At 44.3% G+C, this 15,334-nt stretch overlaps 1 protein-coding gene across 2 annotated transcripts in view; it reads right to left on the bottom strand.

Annotated features, from left to right (window-relative positions):
* Positions 1–15,334, bottom strand: part of DNAH8 (dynein axonemal heavy chain 8) — a 310,883-nt gene that overhangs the window by 20,044 nt on the left and 275,505 nt on the right. For both annotated transcript variants that reach the window (XM_062187476.1, XM_062187477.1), the window contains exons 85-87: positions 6,626–6,782; positions 468–620; positions 197–386 (exon numbers count right to left, since the gene is read on the bottom strand). In XM_062187476.1, the coding sequence (XP_062043460.1) occupies positions 197–386; positions 468–620; positions 6,626–6,782 (500 nt within the window). The remainder of the gene's footprint in view (positions 1–196; positions 387–467; positions 621–6,625; positions 6,783–15,334) is intronic.

The raw sequence follows: 15,334 nt of genomic DNA, 5'->3' as shown, positions 1-15,334 counted from the left end.
AGGGGGAGGGAGCTGCCACCCTATTACTGAGGGAATAAGATAGGACACATTCAGATGGAATTGGTAAAACAAATACAGTCTCTGAGAGGTTACTTCCCACACTTGCCAGCTGCCCCATACGGTTTCCATCAAGCATGCAAAGCTGCCATCCACTAGCCATGGACTCCGCGTGGGTCCCTCTCCCATGAGCACATACCTTGGGGATTAAAGAAACCAGTCATCCAAAACACGTTAGGCCTCCCCTCAAATATCCAAGTAGAAAACTGAGCGTTTCTCTCCAAGAGTTCCGTAAACCAGAAGCCCAGCGTGGACGAATCCCAGGACACTCTCTTCCAGAGCTGGGGTATGCGTGCGTCGTACATGTTGTCCAGTGCATCTCGCAGGTTCTGAAGTGGATGAGGGTAAAATATGGGACTCGGAAACATCAACAAAAGCAGAACTGGACTGCTGGGGTCACAACAGCTCACCTCGCTCATGATGATCGTCCCTTCGATGGCCAATTTCAGGTCACTCAGGCTATTGCGAAGGATGGAGATGACTTTTTGCATCCTGTCGATTTCTTGTCTAAGAAATATGTTCATTGAGTTTAGGTGCCCCATCTTTATCAAACGAGCTTTCACCTAAAACATACAATACAGCAAAGGGACTTCTGAAAAACACTTCTTTATCTGAAAGGCAGAGAGAGAAAGAGAAAGAGAGAGAGAGAGAGAGAGACTTTTTTTTTTTTATTGGCTGTCCTTTCTCTTCCAGTAACCTCTCCATTCTAAGTTCTTTTACTTCCTCTGGATGTATCTCTGCCAGCCCAAATGAACTCTAAAATATCTCTTGCAGAACCAAACTTGCCATTAAATTCCCCATTTTCTGGGCTTCAAAAACTACTGTTCAACTAAAATGATTTTTATTTCCTACTGATTGTACTTAGTCGATAATTGGAAATGTGCTTTACAAAGCTGAAATAAAATTGTACCTTTTTTCCTCTTTCAAATGATTAAGTACTAAATGTCAGTTAAATATTCTTTTGCAATCTACCTTTCATAAGAGTACAGTGGAATATAGTTTTTCATTATGCTCACAGAGTTGTTATTAGAAATGTCACAGAAAGTTAATACAGCCAAAATCTTTACAGAGCAGTTACCAGTGAACATGATTAACTCTGGTTTCCTAAGATCATTGTGGCCTTGGCTATGCAGGCTAAAGAGAGCTTTTTCTAATCTAATCAACGAAAGGGTCTGACTCCATGGGAGAGCCAGCAAGCACGTGTCATTTGCCCCTTTGGTGTGTCACTTACTGAGCATTCTGCAAAGATCAATATAAAGACTCTGCTTGTGGGAATGAAAAAATTATAACAATTATTGGAAAATAAGCCAATACACATCAACATATCAATTTAGTGGCATGTGTCCAAGCAAAGACTGACTACACAGCCCAGCAGGGACTCTGAAAGGGCTTTGAACTTTTTGCGGGCCAAGACGGAAGAGACATTAGAAGAGGGATTGGGCCAGTGCTGCGGCCTAGTGGGTAAAGCCACTGCTTGCAGCACCAGCAACCCATATGGGTGCCAGTTTGAGTCCTGGCTGCTCCACTTCTGATCCAGCTCCCTGCTAACACGCTTGGGAAAGCAATGGAAGATTGCCCAAGTGCTTTGGCCCCTGCACCCATGTGGAAGACCTGGAGGAAGCTCCGGGCTCCTGGCTTTGGATCAGCCCAGCTCTGGCTATTGCAGCCATCTGGGGAGTGAAACCAGTGAATGGAAGATCTCTCTGTCTGTCTTTCTCTCTGTAATTCTGCCTTTCAAATAAATAAATAAATCTTTAAGGAAAAGAAAGAAGAGGGGTGGTGGGGGCAGATGCGTGGGTGGAGGTGAACATAGGGTGATGTGGCAGTACAGAGTCCCCAGGAAGCCAGCAGCTGCAGGGCTCTCCTCCCAACACACTCATTGTGCCAACCTGAGGGACAGGTGTCAGAAATGGCTTCAGGGGTATCTGGGCAATCCTCATTTTACAGAACTGGCCTCCAGCATGGCACAGAGATTTCCTCTCCCCAACGGACACCTCTGTTTTGTGGCAGCTGGGTCATTTCCATTGAAAGAGAGATGAAGGATGAGGAACTCCAAGGCAGCAGGGACATGGAAGGGAACAGGCTGATGGGACGACCCAAGCAGGTGGAGCAAACAATATCAACATCACAGCCAGACATGCCAGTGGAGGTCCCTCACCCAGCCACACAAACCACGCAACCCACAGGTGCTCTCCTTGAACCCTAGGATCCACAGCCCACATTTCTGCAGCCCACATTTTTGCAGCCTACAATTTTGCCTTGCTCTCATTTCTCTGCCAATCCCTTCAACCTCCTGGGGCTGAGCAATCTGCATTTTTATTTTAAAGCATGACTACTCTGTGGAAATTCACCCACAAGGAAAAGCGAAATTATGGAAACACTGTGGCGACCCCATGAGTGGGAAATTAAGCCCTGGAATTGACCACAGTGTCCAATCAATGACCCAGGTACCTTAGATTGCTAGCAGGCCCACACAAAGTGCCTCTAAGCACTAGAGTTTTAAAAGACAACTTTACTTGGGAGAGAGACATGCTTCTGAGAAACTTAGACTCTAGAAAATGTAATTTTAGTACTGATTTTATTTTGAGTAGGATTATTGTTCTAACCTAAAATTGTCCTTTTATTAATAATATTATGGCTTGTATAGACTTTCATTATGTTTCTTGGACCACATAACCTCTTCTTCAGTAATGTAGATTCATTTTTACTATGGAAGTCCATGGCATAATTATATTTTGACTTACAAAATTCACTTTATTGCCACTTTTTAAGTAGTGCATCTCTTGCATAAAACAAAGGACACTGCACAGTAAGCAATTTTGGAACAGGAAGACGTTTTACATGCTTCTTAGTACAAACTCCTTCCTTCATGGGAATGCAGTTAGGGACATCCCTGACACTCAGTGTCTGCTGGATTATTGCCACAACGAAGGTCTTCTCAGTGAATTGGCCCCGACCACGCCTGGGGAGTTCAAACTATCAACAGGTCTTAACACTTCCCTTTGGTAATAGCAACCCAGGGCTCCAGTCACCCGCAGTAAGTCTGACCTCACTTCCAGGTGCTAGCTTTTTAAATTCTCTCAAGACTGGTATCCTGCCTCATCTGTCTTCTGGAGAGCTCACACAATGAGCCATGGAAAGTAGACACATAGATAGTATAGTATAGTGTGAAGTATAGTATTTTATTCAGATAAAATGTATTTTTTTCCTCCTACTATAACTGTTCCTACATGCAGCCACAGGCCTCAACATCTTGACCAAAGATCCTGTTACCTATGCACACAATAAAAACGAAAATTGAGGGCCGGCACTTTGGCTCCCTTGGTTAATCCTCTGCCTGCGGTGCATCCCATATGGGCACCAGGTTCTAGACCCGGTTGCTCCTCTTCCAGTCCAGCTCTCTGCTGTGGCCCGGGAGGGCAGTGGAGGATGGCCCAGGTGCTTGGGCTCCTGCACCCGCATGGGAGACCAGGAAGAAGCACCTGGCTCCTCGCTTCGGAACGGCACAATGACAGCCGTAGCGGCCATTTGGGGGGTGAACCATTGGAAGGAAGACCTTTATCTCTCTCTCTCTCTCTCTCTCTCTCACTATCTATATCTCCACCTGTCAAATAAATTAAAAAAATTGTTTCAGAGGCAAGGACACATTTTTATTGCTGGAGGCACCCACAGTTCAAACAGCACATTGCAAGTTCTAGACTTGGGTCACTTTGTGTACAAATTCTTGTCCTCTTGCTTAGGCTGATTTCTATCGGTACTGTCCTAAAGACTTTAGTGACATAATGTGGACAGGCCCTTAGGGCAGAGCCCAGCATGTACCAAGTGCTCAAAAACACCAACCAGCTACTATTTGATGGCAACCCCATTCTTACTGTAGTGCTTGGAAAACTCCAGACTGGTAAACAAGCATTGATAAACACCATCTCTGATAACTGTTCTACTCTATTCAGTCAGTTTCAAATCAACTGAGTAAACAGGTCGCCTATCAACTTTCAGCATCTTAATTAAAGGACACCCTATCACCAACACTGCTGGTTGAAAATAGTAGAAATTGGTATATAACCGGTCAACATGGAAGCTTTGAGGAAGAATTAACTTGTGAACAAGTTTTTAAAAGGAAGCAACAGAGAAGCATCAAAGAAAATTGTTTTCTCTGATGTTTTTAAGTTTTAAGCGGTGAATAGGTTACATCAGCGATGAGAGACAGAGTTTACTAACATAATCAAACAAAATTTCCTACACAGGTTAATCTACCCCATAATCAACAACAGACACTTCACTGTTTTTCATGGTAATCAGAGCAATGTGTTGAAATGTACTAATGCATGATTAGACTAGCGTTTCATTTACCCAGCCAAGTACAGCATTTCTGTGGTCCCCTATAGAAGCAAGGAGCAGGGGAGCTAGAACTCCCAGGTCGCAAAACATGACCTCTCCCTGTTCCAGCTGCAGGAGGGAGGCCTGTGGTCCACTAGCTGGAGCTCCTACCTGAGGCTTGGGGATGCAAAACAGGGTGGACACAGGGCCAGCTTATGGTCCAGTAGCTGGAGCTCCTACCTGAGGCTTGGGGGTGCAGAACAGGATGGACACAGGGCCAGCTTGTGGTCCAGTAGCGGGAGCTCCTAGCTGAGGCTTGGGGATGCAGAACAGGGTGGACACAGGGCCAGCTGCACCTGCATGAGGGCACCAGCCTCTGACTTTTGTGTGGAAGAGCTAAACTTGACTCAGCCTCTCTGTCCCCAGGACTCGGGTGAGGCTCTGACCACCAGGCTGGAGAGCAGGAGAGGGGAGGCCTGGGATGGCGAGAAGATGTAACCCTGTTTTTTTTTTTTTTTTTTTGTGGACAAGATGAAGACAGAGTTGAGGGCCGCTTCACAGAACCTTCAGGGCATTTCAGATATTTTACCGCAGTGGAAAATGCACTTAGAGCAGCGCTTCTCACACTGTGGTCTGGAACCTCGGGAGGCTCGCAGGCATGGGCCACAAGGTTGACTGTTTCTCAGAGGAACACTAAGACCCTCTCTGGCTTCTTGCTCTTAGTCTCCCAGGAATATAGAATGAGCTTTTCCAGGGGCTACACAACCTGTGATAGCATTTTTTATCCCCAAAGAAACTGTTTATTTAATGAGTACAAATTTCATAAGTACAGCTTTAGGAATACAGTGATTCTTCCCATCATACTCACCCTCCCACCCCCGCTCACACCCCACTCCCTCCCTCTCTCCCATTCCCAGTCCCATTCTCCACTAAGAAAAAAACAAAAAACCAAACAACTGTTCCTCGACAGTCAGGACGAGGGCTGATCAAGCCATTGCTTCTCAAAGTGTCCATTTCACTTCTACAGGTTTCCTTTTAGGTGCTCCATTAGTTATCACAGACCACAACCTGTGACATTCTAACAGACTGAATGCAGAAGCAGATATGAGAATACAGCTGACTTCAGTAAGCCAGACACTAAAGAGACCTGCAAAAATGTAAAACAATCCCATTCTTTTCAATGAATATTTTGTCTTGAAAAGTATTTTTCTTTTAGAAATAAAAATGTCATTTATGTTAATATGTCAAAGGTTTATTACTGTTTTAAAAATAAATTGATAACTATTTTTAAATGTTTTAAATTAAAATATCTGTTTAAATTTATAATATACTAAATATCAAATCAACAGATATAAACAAAAGTCATTTGGGATACTCAACCATTTTAAAATTCCTATTTATTTATTTTTACTTGAAAGGCAGAGAGACAGAGAGAGAGAGAGAGAGAGAGAGAGAGAGATCTTCTGTTGGTTTACTCTCCAAGTGCCCACAACAGCTAGAGCTGGGCCATGTCAAAGATAGGACCCCAAAACTAAATCTAAGTCTCCCACATGGGTGACAGGTGCCCAAGTGCCCAGAGTGTGAATTAGCAGGAAGCTGCAATCAGAAGCAGAGCCAGGACTTGAACCCAGATACCCTGATAGGGCATGTAAGGGTCCCAAGCCGTGCCTTAATCACTGCCTCAAATACCCAGCATCCCCAATCATTTTGTAAAGGGATCTTGGGATAAAAAAAATTAAGAAAGGCTGATTTAGTAGACAAGCTAACACCTAGGAGGTTCAACAGATAGGAAAGAATTGCCATTCATTCTGGCCTATGGAGTCATTTAAGTGGTTTGCTTTCCTATTACCTGACTAAGAGGCCAAGGGAATGAAAAGTGTGGCGGTGGAGAAGAGACGAAAACAAAATGTAAGTCAGCAGCATGGCCAGAGCAGGCTGGGGTCAGAGAAGCAGGGAGAGGTTTCTGGCCTCGAAGGTTAAGACATCTGGGTACCCAAGGACACTCTGAGGAGTCCAAAGGTGCAAGAAAGCACAGGAAAAGGTGGATGGGAGGGAAGTAGGGAAGGAAGGGAATGCGGAGAGGGGCAGAGAAAGGGGGAAATCACACTGTGCTGATGCTTGGGAAACAGTAAGGAAAAGAAGACCAGACAAGGGGAGGGCGGGCCTGGGATGCGCTGCCCCAGGAGGGTGTGCAGCCACGGGAACCCGGAGCTGCCCCGGAGGCTGGCCGCGCAGGGCGTCGCTGGCTTACCTCGTGGGGAACGTAATCCGGAGGCAGCTTGCTCAGCATGTCCTCGGAGAGCCTGTACACGATGGCTTCCCGCGTCTCCCCCACTCCACCGCCACTCTCTTTGGGTTGAATGTTGGTAATTGTCTCGAGGACGGCAGAGGCGGTGTTGCTCTGATAGCTGATGGGAGAAGAGGGGACTGTTCAGAATGCAGCAGGGAAGCACACCCCCGGGGATCATTATCAAAGCCAGAGTGAACTGACGGAATCACTGAGTCAAAGCCAGCCCAAAATGCAGGGGGGCGGCGGGGGTGGGGCAAAGTTTCCCATCAACCTGCAGGAAGGGAAAAACTAGAGTTCCTCCCTACCCCCTCCTGGTGGGACATCAAGAACCTCACCCAAGTGAAAAGAGATTCCACAAATGTCCTCGGTGGTCCCAACCACGGCTCTCTAACCAAGATGGCAACCAACTTAAACAGGAGGGCTGGACAAGGAGCACGACTCCCATGTCCCCCAGCGTGGGCTCCTCCTAAGAATTTATCATCTCATGACACTTGCACAGAATAAAGAAAACCTCTGCGTTTCCTCAATTATAATTGAATTATAAATCATTCAAACTTCTTTGGTCTTTCCTGTTTTGTTTTCTTGTTTCCCCACTTGTGATTTCTAAGGTTATTGACTGGCAATAGTCAATACAGACTGACCAGGGGCCAGATACCGAGCTAGGAGCCTGCACATGGCAGTGAGAGTACACAGTTCTAGGGATGGTGGAGGAGGTAGACATGAGATGGTACCATTGTGAAAAGTGCCATGGAGAAAAAGAACGGAATGTTTTTTACTCTTTTTTTTAAAGATTTATTTATTTATTTGAAAGGCAGAGTTACAGAGAAAGAGAAGGTGGGAGAGAGAGAAAGAGAGAGAGAGAGAGGGAGAGAGAGATAGAGAGAGAGAGAGAGATCTTTCGTCTGCTGGTTCACTCCCCAAATGGCCACAATGGCCAGGGCTGGGCCAGGCTGAAGCCAGGAGCCAGAAGCTTCTTCTGGGTCTCCCCCATGGGTACAGGGGTTCAAGCACTTGGACCATCTTCTGTTGCTTTCCCAGGTGCACTAGCAGGTAGCTGGACTGGCAGTGGAGCAGTCAGGACTCAAACCGGCACTCCTACGGGATGCAGGCTGTGGCTTTAACCTGCTGGACCACAGAGCTGGCCCCTAGAATGTTTTCTTAAAACAGTTTGTGTGTATTCTCTCCTTATTCTCCAGCTTTCTTTAGGGTAGGCTATATATACTCAGGTATAGGAACTTAGTCCTTGTCCCTAGATGCTGAGTGGGTCTCTCTCTCTCTCTCTCTCTCTGTGTGTGTGTGTGAGAGAGAGAGAGAGAGAGAGAGAGAGAGAAAGAGGGGGAGGGGGAGGGGGAAGGGAGGGAGGGGGGAGGGGGAGGGAGAGGAAATATTGAAAACCTCTCTTGGGGCCGAAGCCATGGCACAGTAGGTTAATCCTCCACCTGCAGCGCTGGCATCCCATATGAGCACCGGTTCTAGTCCCAGCTGCTCCTCTTCCAATCCAGCTCTCTGCTGTGGTCTGGCATAGCAGTAAAAGATAGCCCAAGTTCTTGGGCCCCTGCACCCGCATGGAAGACCCAGAAGAAGCTCCTGGCTCCTGGCTTCGGATTGACGCAGCTCCAGCCATTGCGGCCTTTTGGGGAGTGAACCAGCGGATGGAAGACCTCTCTTTCTGTCTCTCCCTCTCACTGTCTATAACTCTACTTCTCAAATAAATAAATAAAATCTTTAAAAAAAACAAAACCTCTCTTAAAAAGTCCCATGATGTGGCCTGCATTGTGGTGTATCAGGTAAAGCTGCTGCTTGCCACACTGGCATCCCACATGGGCACTGGTTCCTGTCCCAGCTGCTCTGCTTCTGATTCGGCTCCCTGCAAATGGCCTGAGAATATCAGTGGAAGATGGCTCAAATTCTTGGACCCTTGCCACCCCTGTGGGAGACCTGGATGAAGAAGCTCCTGGCTCCTGGCTCCTGGCTCCTGGCTCTGGCCTGGCCCAGCTCTGGCTGTTGCAGCCATCTGGGGAGTGAATCATCAGACGAAAGATCTCTTTTTCTGTCTCTCCCTCTCTTTCTGTAACTCTGCCTTTCAAATAAAAATTTAAAAAATTTTTAAAGTCACATGTGAGGGGCCAGCATTATGGAGCAATGTGTTACGCTGCCACCTGCAATGCCTGCATCCCACATATCAGCTTTGATTGGAGTCCTGGCTGCTGTATTTCAGATCAAGCACCTTGCTAATGTGCCAACGAAAGCAGCAGAAGATGGCCCAAGTACTTGGGGCCCTGCCACCCATATGATAAGCCTGGATGGAGTTCCAAGCTTCTGACTTCAGCCTGGTCCAGCCCCTGCCATTGTGGGCATTTAAGGGAGTGAACCAGTGGATGGAAGACCTCTCTCTCGCCTTGTCTCTCTGCCTGCCAAATAAATGAATAAGGGCAGGATTTCAGTGCATGTGGAGAGCAGAGACCAGGCCAGTGAACTAGGAGGAGAATGTGCAGAAGAGGTGGGGGCCACAGCCTGCAGGGTCACGTGGGCTACTTTAAGGATTTTATAGGCAATGGACCAGCCTCAAACACTCTCGAAGCCAGAGTGTGGCATACCCAGATTTAAGTTGCTCTGCCTTTCCTGAACTCCTAATTTACCACTTGCAAACATGATGCGATTTGATTTGGAGGGATTATTATTCCCTTTGTAAATTTTGCCTATGTCTAGACAGACCACACTTGCAACTCCTTTCATGGGTGTTAGAGACAAGTCTAAAAGTAATTCAGCAAATGCTTGGGAATTCAAGGAATGTTTTCCTGTTTTATGTCATTGAATGGAAAATAAACTTTTGCATATGGCAACATGCATCAGCATTTTACATTTGCATATCTTTAATCTACAAAAAAGAATTCCTCCAATAGAAAGAATCAGGCATTTCTGCTTTTGAGAGTACAAAAAACATTTCAAAAAACATGACTGGACCAGAAAGATGCTAGAAAATCCTCAGGGTCAAACAAAATGTAGAGTGAAAATTAGACTCCAGATGTTAACCGAGAGGCATCAATGGACTGAGTGTGGTACTCCTGAGCTTCTGTTTGGATGGTGCACTGAGAGGGGGGCAAGCCCACACTCCCAAGGTAGAAAGGACAACAGGAAGTTCCTACACACATCTGGGATGCCATAGGGCTACCTTCTCAGTGTACAGAAAAACAAGAGATAACCTGTCAAAGTAGCTAATTTGTTCTATCCAGCTTGGCCCTGAATGGGGAAAATAGCCTTTTTTTCCAAAATTCTTAATTCACCAGGTTTATATTACTAGTTAATATTCACTCATATTACAGGCCACATCATGCAATTTGAAAAAGCCTCAAGTGGAAAATATATTTTTAGGTCGTCCCAGGAAGTCCCAGGTGGCACCTGATGGAAGCAAATGCTTATTTTCCAAACACAAATCTAGACTCATAAGTCTTCCACTTAGTTCTCACAGAACACAACAATGAACTTCCAGTATACACAAGCTCACACTCAGAAGTGGAAAAAAGGGGCTGATGTTGTGGCATAATGGGTAAAGCCAAGGACTGTGGTGCCAGCAACCAAATGGGTACCAGTTCAGTCCTGGCTGCTCCACTTCCTATCCAGATCCCTGCTAATGCACCTGGGAAAGCAGCAGAAGATGGCCCAAGTGCTTGGACTCCTGCACCCATGTGGGAGACCCAGAGGAAGCTCCTGGCTCCTGCCTTCGGACCTGCCCGGCTCTGGCTGTTGTGGCCATTTGGGGAGTGAACCAGCGGGTGGAAGACCTTTCTCTCTCTGTCTCTCCCTCTCTCTGTCTGTAACTCTCTCAAGTAAATAAATAAATTTTTTTAAAGCGCTGTGAGCAAAAGCCAGCAGAAACAAAAAGAACGCAGAACAAGTCCAGCAAAGATCCCAGAGAGTGAGTTTTCAGATGCATATCATAAAATGTTTTTACTGTATTGAAGGATTTATTTATTAATTTGAAGGTCAGAGGTACAGAAAAAGGAGGAGGAGAAAGAGGAGGAGCAGAACGAGAGTGAGAGCGAGAGCGAGAGCGAATGAATCTTCCATTCATTGATTCACTTCCCAAATGGTCACAACAGTCAAGTCTGTGCCAGGCTGAAGCCAGGAGCCAGGAGCTTCTTCCGGGTCTCCCACGTGTGTGCAGGAGCCAAAGCACCTGGACCACCTGCTGCTTTCCCAGGAGCTGGATGGGAGATGGAGCATCCAGGGCTCAAATCAGTGCCCATATGGGATACAAGTGTCACAAGCAGTGAAGGGTTTTTTTTTTTAAGTGACTGAAAATATATTAAACAGGAAACTATAAACAGGAATAGCACATTTGAAAAAGAGCCAAACGGAACTCCTGGATATAAAAAAATAGCTAAAATTTAAAAGCTGCATTCATTTTGTTATTGCTGCTGTAATAAATTACCATAGCAGCTTAAAACAATACACATTTATTACCCAAGAGTTCTGCAGGTCAAGTACAACACAGGTCTCCCAAGGCTAAAATCAACGTGTTGGTGAGGCTAGGGTCCTTCCTACAGGCTGTAGGGAGAGACCCATTTCCTTGCTCACTGGGGTTGTTGGCGGAATTCACTTCTTTGTGGTTGTATGACTGAGGTCTCCCATTCCTTGCTGCCTGCTAGCTGAGGGTCTGTCTCTGCTCCCAGAGACTACCTGTATTCCCAGGCTTGTGGCCATCTCCATTCCTACACCTGCAAAGCCAGCGATGCAGGTCAAGTCCCGTCCCTCTCATACTCTGAATTGCTCCTCCTTCCATTTCATCTCTCTATCTATTCCTGTGTCTCTCTCTTTCACTTCAAAGCTCTTTTGGTTAGGCTGTTCCCACCTGGATAATTCAAGCCAATATTCCCATGTCAGGGTCCTTAACTCCAATCATATCCATGTGGTTCCTTTGTGCCATGTAAGGCAACAGATTCACAGATTCGGGAGATTAGAATGAGGACATCCTTAGAGGTCTGTTTTTCATCTACTCTAACAGCTAATAGTGGGGTAAACGGCAGGTTATACAGCCAAACAGAGAATTAGCAAGCTGGAAAATAGATATGATATTATATAGAAATCTACAGAGGAAAATATAATGGAAAATATGAAAGAAATGTTGAGTGATATGTAGGTTAGAGTGTTCAGATATAAGACATCTCAGCAAATTTTTAGAAAGAAGATAGGAGGGTGAAAAAAGAAAGTGAGTGATGAAATAATGACTGAGAATAGATGGAAGACTTGTTTCCTCAAGTTCAGAAAACTAAGTAACCCCAAATAGGATAAGCAAACAAATACAGAGATCCACAGAAATTTTTTAAAAGATTTATTTTATTTATTTGAAAGACAGAGTTACAGAGAGAGGCAGAGACAGAGAGAGAGGTCTTCCATCTGCTGGTTCACTCCCCAGATGGCCGCAATAGCTGGAGCTGTGCTGATCCAAAGCCAGGAGCCAGGAGCTTCTTCCAGATCTCCCATGTGGGTGAAGGGACCCAAGGACTTGGGGCATCCTCAACTGCTCTCCCAGGCCATGGCAGAGAGCAAGATCAGAAGAGGAGCAGCCAGGACTAGAACCGGCACCCATATGGGATGCCGGCGCTTTAGGTCAGGCTTTAACTCACTGAGCCACAGCACCGGCCCCAAGATCAATAGAAATTAATATTTAGCCACATCAGAAGGAAAGTAAAACACCAAAAACAAAGAGGAATTCTGAATAGCAGACAGGGAGAAAAAAACAGGGCGTCTAGAAAGAAATGATGATCAGACCAACAACCATTTCCTCAACAGCAGCAATGGACTCCAATAAGAAAACAGAACAGCATCTGCCAGGTCCAGAGATGAAATAGCTATGCACTTGGAATTGTATGCCAGGCAAAATCACCTTTCAAGAAAAGATTGGAATGGGTATCTCACCCAAAAACTGCCGTATGAATGGCCAGTAAGCTCCTGAAAAAAAAAGTGTTCAATTGCATTGTTTATTAGGCAAATGCACATTAAAACCACCTCACACTTAGAAGAAAGATAGTCAAATATGGACAGCACCATTGGCAAGGAGGTAGAGAAACCTGAGTTTTCCTAACTGGGGAGGGAAACATAACATGGTGCAGTCACTTTGGAAAAAGTTTGGCAGCTTCTTAAATTGTTAAGAGATCGATCACACGACCCAATAACTACATTCTTCACCATTGACTCAAGAGACATGGAATGGCATGTCCACACAGAGACTTAGTAGAGAATGTTCACAGCAGGATTATTCATAACAGCCTCAGAGGGGAAACCACCCAGATATCCATCAATGGGTAGATGACTAAAGAAAACGTGATGTACTTACGCATTTGAATATTATTTGGAAATAAGAGGTAGTGAAGTCCTAAAGCATGGATGAATTTCAAAAAAACTATGCAAAGGAAAAAGAAGCTGGACACAGATGACCATGCAGTGTTCCACTTACAGGAGATGTCCAGAAAAGGCAAATTGATACACAGAATAGAGATTGGTGAGGTTGGGCGTAGGAGTGGGTACGGACTGCCACTGGGCACAGGATTTTCTTTTGGGGCTGATAGAAATGTTCTAAAGTTAGATGGCACTGATGGCTGCGCAACTCTGCAAACTCCCTAAAAACCATTTTAATTGTCCACTTAAAATGAGCATGGTTAAAGAAGGCAGATGGCATCGTCTTAAGGTGATTTGCCAGAAAAGGAAGGAAAAATAAGACATTTTCAGAAAAGAACAAAATAATATACCACGAAGAGGCCCTCACACAAGGAAATTCTGAAGGATGTAAACTAGTAAGGAGAGAAATGACTCTGAGGAAAGGTTTCACGTGTTGAAGAGAATGAGTCAGCACATAGATAAATCTAGACAAGGATTGTAGTATCAAATAATGATTCCATGTCTAATTGTGGGGTTACAGAAAACCAAGATGAAATTAAATACAACAGTGTTGGAAGAGAGTGACTGAAGCTAAAGTTATCCATAGGTTTTTGATTGGGAGTAGTGTCAATATATTAATTTTAGACTAAGAATGGATGTTGAGAGTGCTAGGGTAACTAGTAACAGAACAGAAACACAGTGCATAACTTCTATACAGCAGCAAGTGAAAAATGGAATGGGATAAGTCTTACTCTGCAAAAGACCAAAAAGAAGACATGAAACAGAACATGGAATCAGTGGCATGAACAAGGCAACACATTATATTCAGGCACATTTTAAGCCTTCTTCTGTATTTACTCAATAGTTAATAAAGCAGTTTTAAAAAGACATTTGCAACAAGTGTTTAAAGATGTCTGTTCTATCACAGTATTTGTAATAATAAATCCTGGTAAACCTCTATAGAATCTATACAGTCAATAAAAATGATGATGTAGCTCTATATTCATTGATATGGTGATGTGTATTGGGAGATTGCAGAATAGAATAGCAATGGTACTAAAACCAATTATGGCATAATTCTGTTGATAATATTGTACACATAGGCAGAGAAAAAGTCTAGAGGGATATTTTGACAGTGAGAATTTTGTATGATAGGCTTTTTCTGTATTTATTACTTCTTGCTTTATGTTTTTCTATATTATATTCCTTTCAAAAGTAAAGTTTTGATTTTCTAATAAAAACTATTAAAATCACTTTGATTTTGAAAAATGGAGGGAAAAAATCAACCATCCATAAGCCAGGCCGACGTCAAGTGTCAAGACCTCTGCACAGATCAACCAGTGACACGTGTTTTAGGTTCACTGGGATGCATCTTACAAACCTTTACTCTTCAGGCCACATCAGGAAGGCCCCTTCTGCTGTTTATCGACAGCATCTGGGAAGGGAGAATTACACCATTTTCTCTCTTCATTAGCAGTTGTGAATTAAACAGTCTGTTGTGAAAATTGCTGCACTAACTGATAGGATCCTAAAGCATTGCTGTGAAAGTTATCTGGGCCTCTTCCTTGTAAGAAAGCTGCACATTGTGGGAAGAGAGGGAACACTCTTCAGCTAGCCTTTGGATTCATGTAGGAACAAAGGTAAGGAATGGAGGAGAGGTTTCTGGCTTCAGCATTTTTATTTGATCAGCAGGTAGAATACCACATGTGGACACCTGCAGCCTTTCTGGAAGACGTGGCCATAGTAAATACACACGGCCCCCTGCCTTCCACACTGGGCTTGGTGACATACACTGATTATGAGTGTCCTACAGTGGCCAGACCCAGCACATGTCCACAACCTTGGGTACAGTTGGGTTATTAACTCCATATGACCTTGAAACACATGTGTTTCACAATAAGGACCAATAAAGTGAAAGTTGATTTTTTAATAAATTGATTTTGTATTATAATAGATTTTGTATTGTAAATTTAACCTATAACAAACAGATTTTCAAAGTAATTGTTTATGAGCCAACTCTATTCAGATGTTGAGGTCTCAGAGTATCCCCAAAAACACCTATTTTAAAAGTTGAAGGATGAGTATATCAAAACAGACAGTTAACGTGATGAGAAAACAAAACATTCTGGTAAAATGGCACAAAAGGTATTCACAATTAATTCCTAATTTTCAAAGTATGGTACAATCCAAGTTTTGAAAGGTCATATAAAATATAGGAAAAATACAAATAACCCTGAAGGAAGAAATCCCGTGAACATGGCAGATGAGACAACAAAATGGAGATATTGGAAG

Source organism: Lepus europaeus, chromosome 3 (genome assembly GCF_033115175.1).
Source record: "Lepus europaeus isolate LE1 chromosome 3, mLepTim1.pri, whole genome shotgun sequence".
In the NCBI taxonomy this organism is placed as follows: Eukaryota; Metazoa; Chordata; class Mammalia; order Lagomorpha; family Leporidae; genus Lepus; species Lepus europaeus.
Note: the sequence above shows the minus strand (reverse complement) of the source record. Positions and strands in the feature narration are given on the sequence as shown.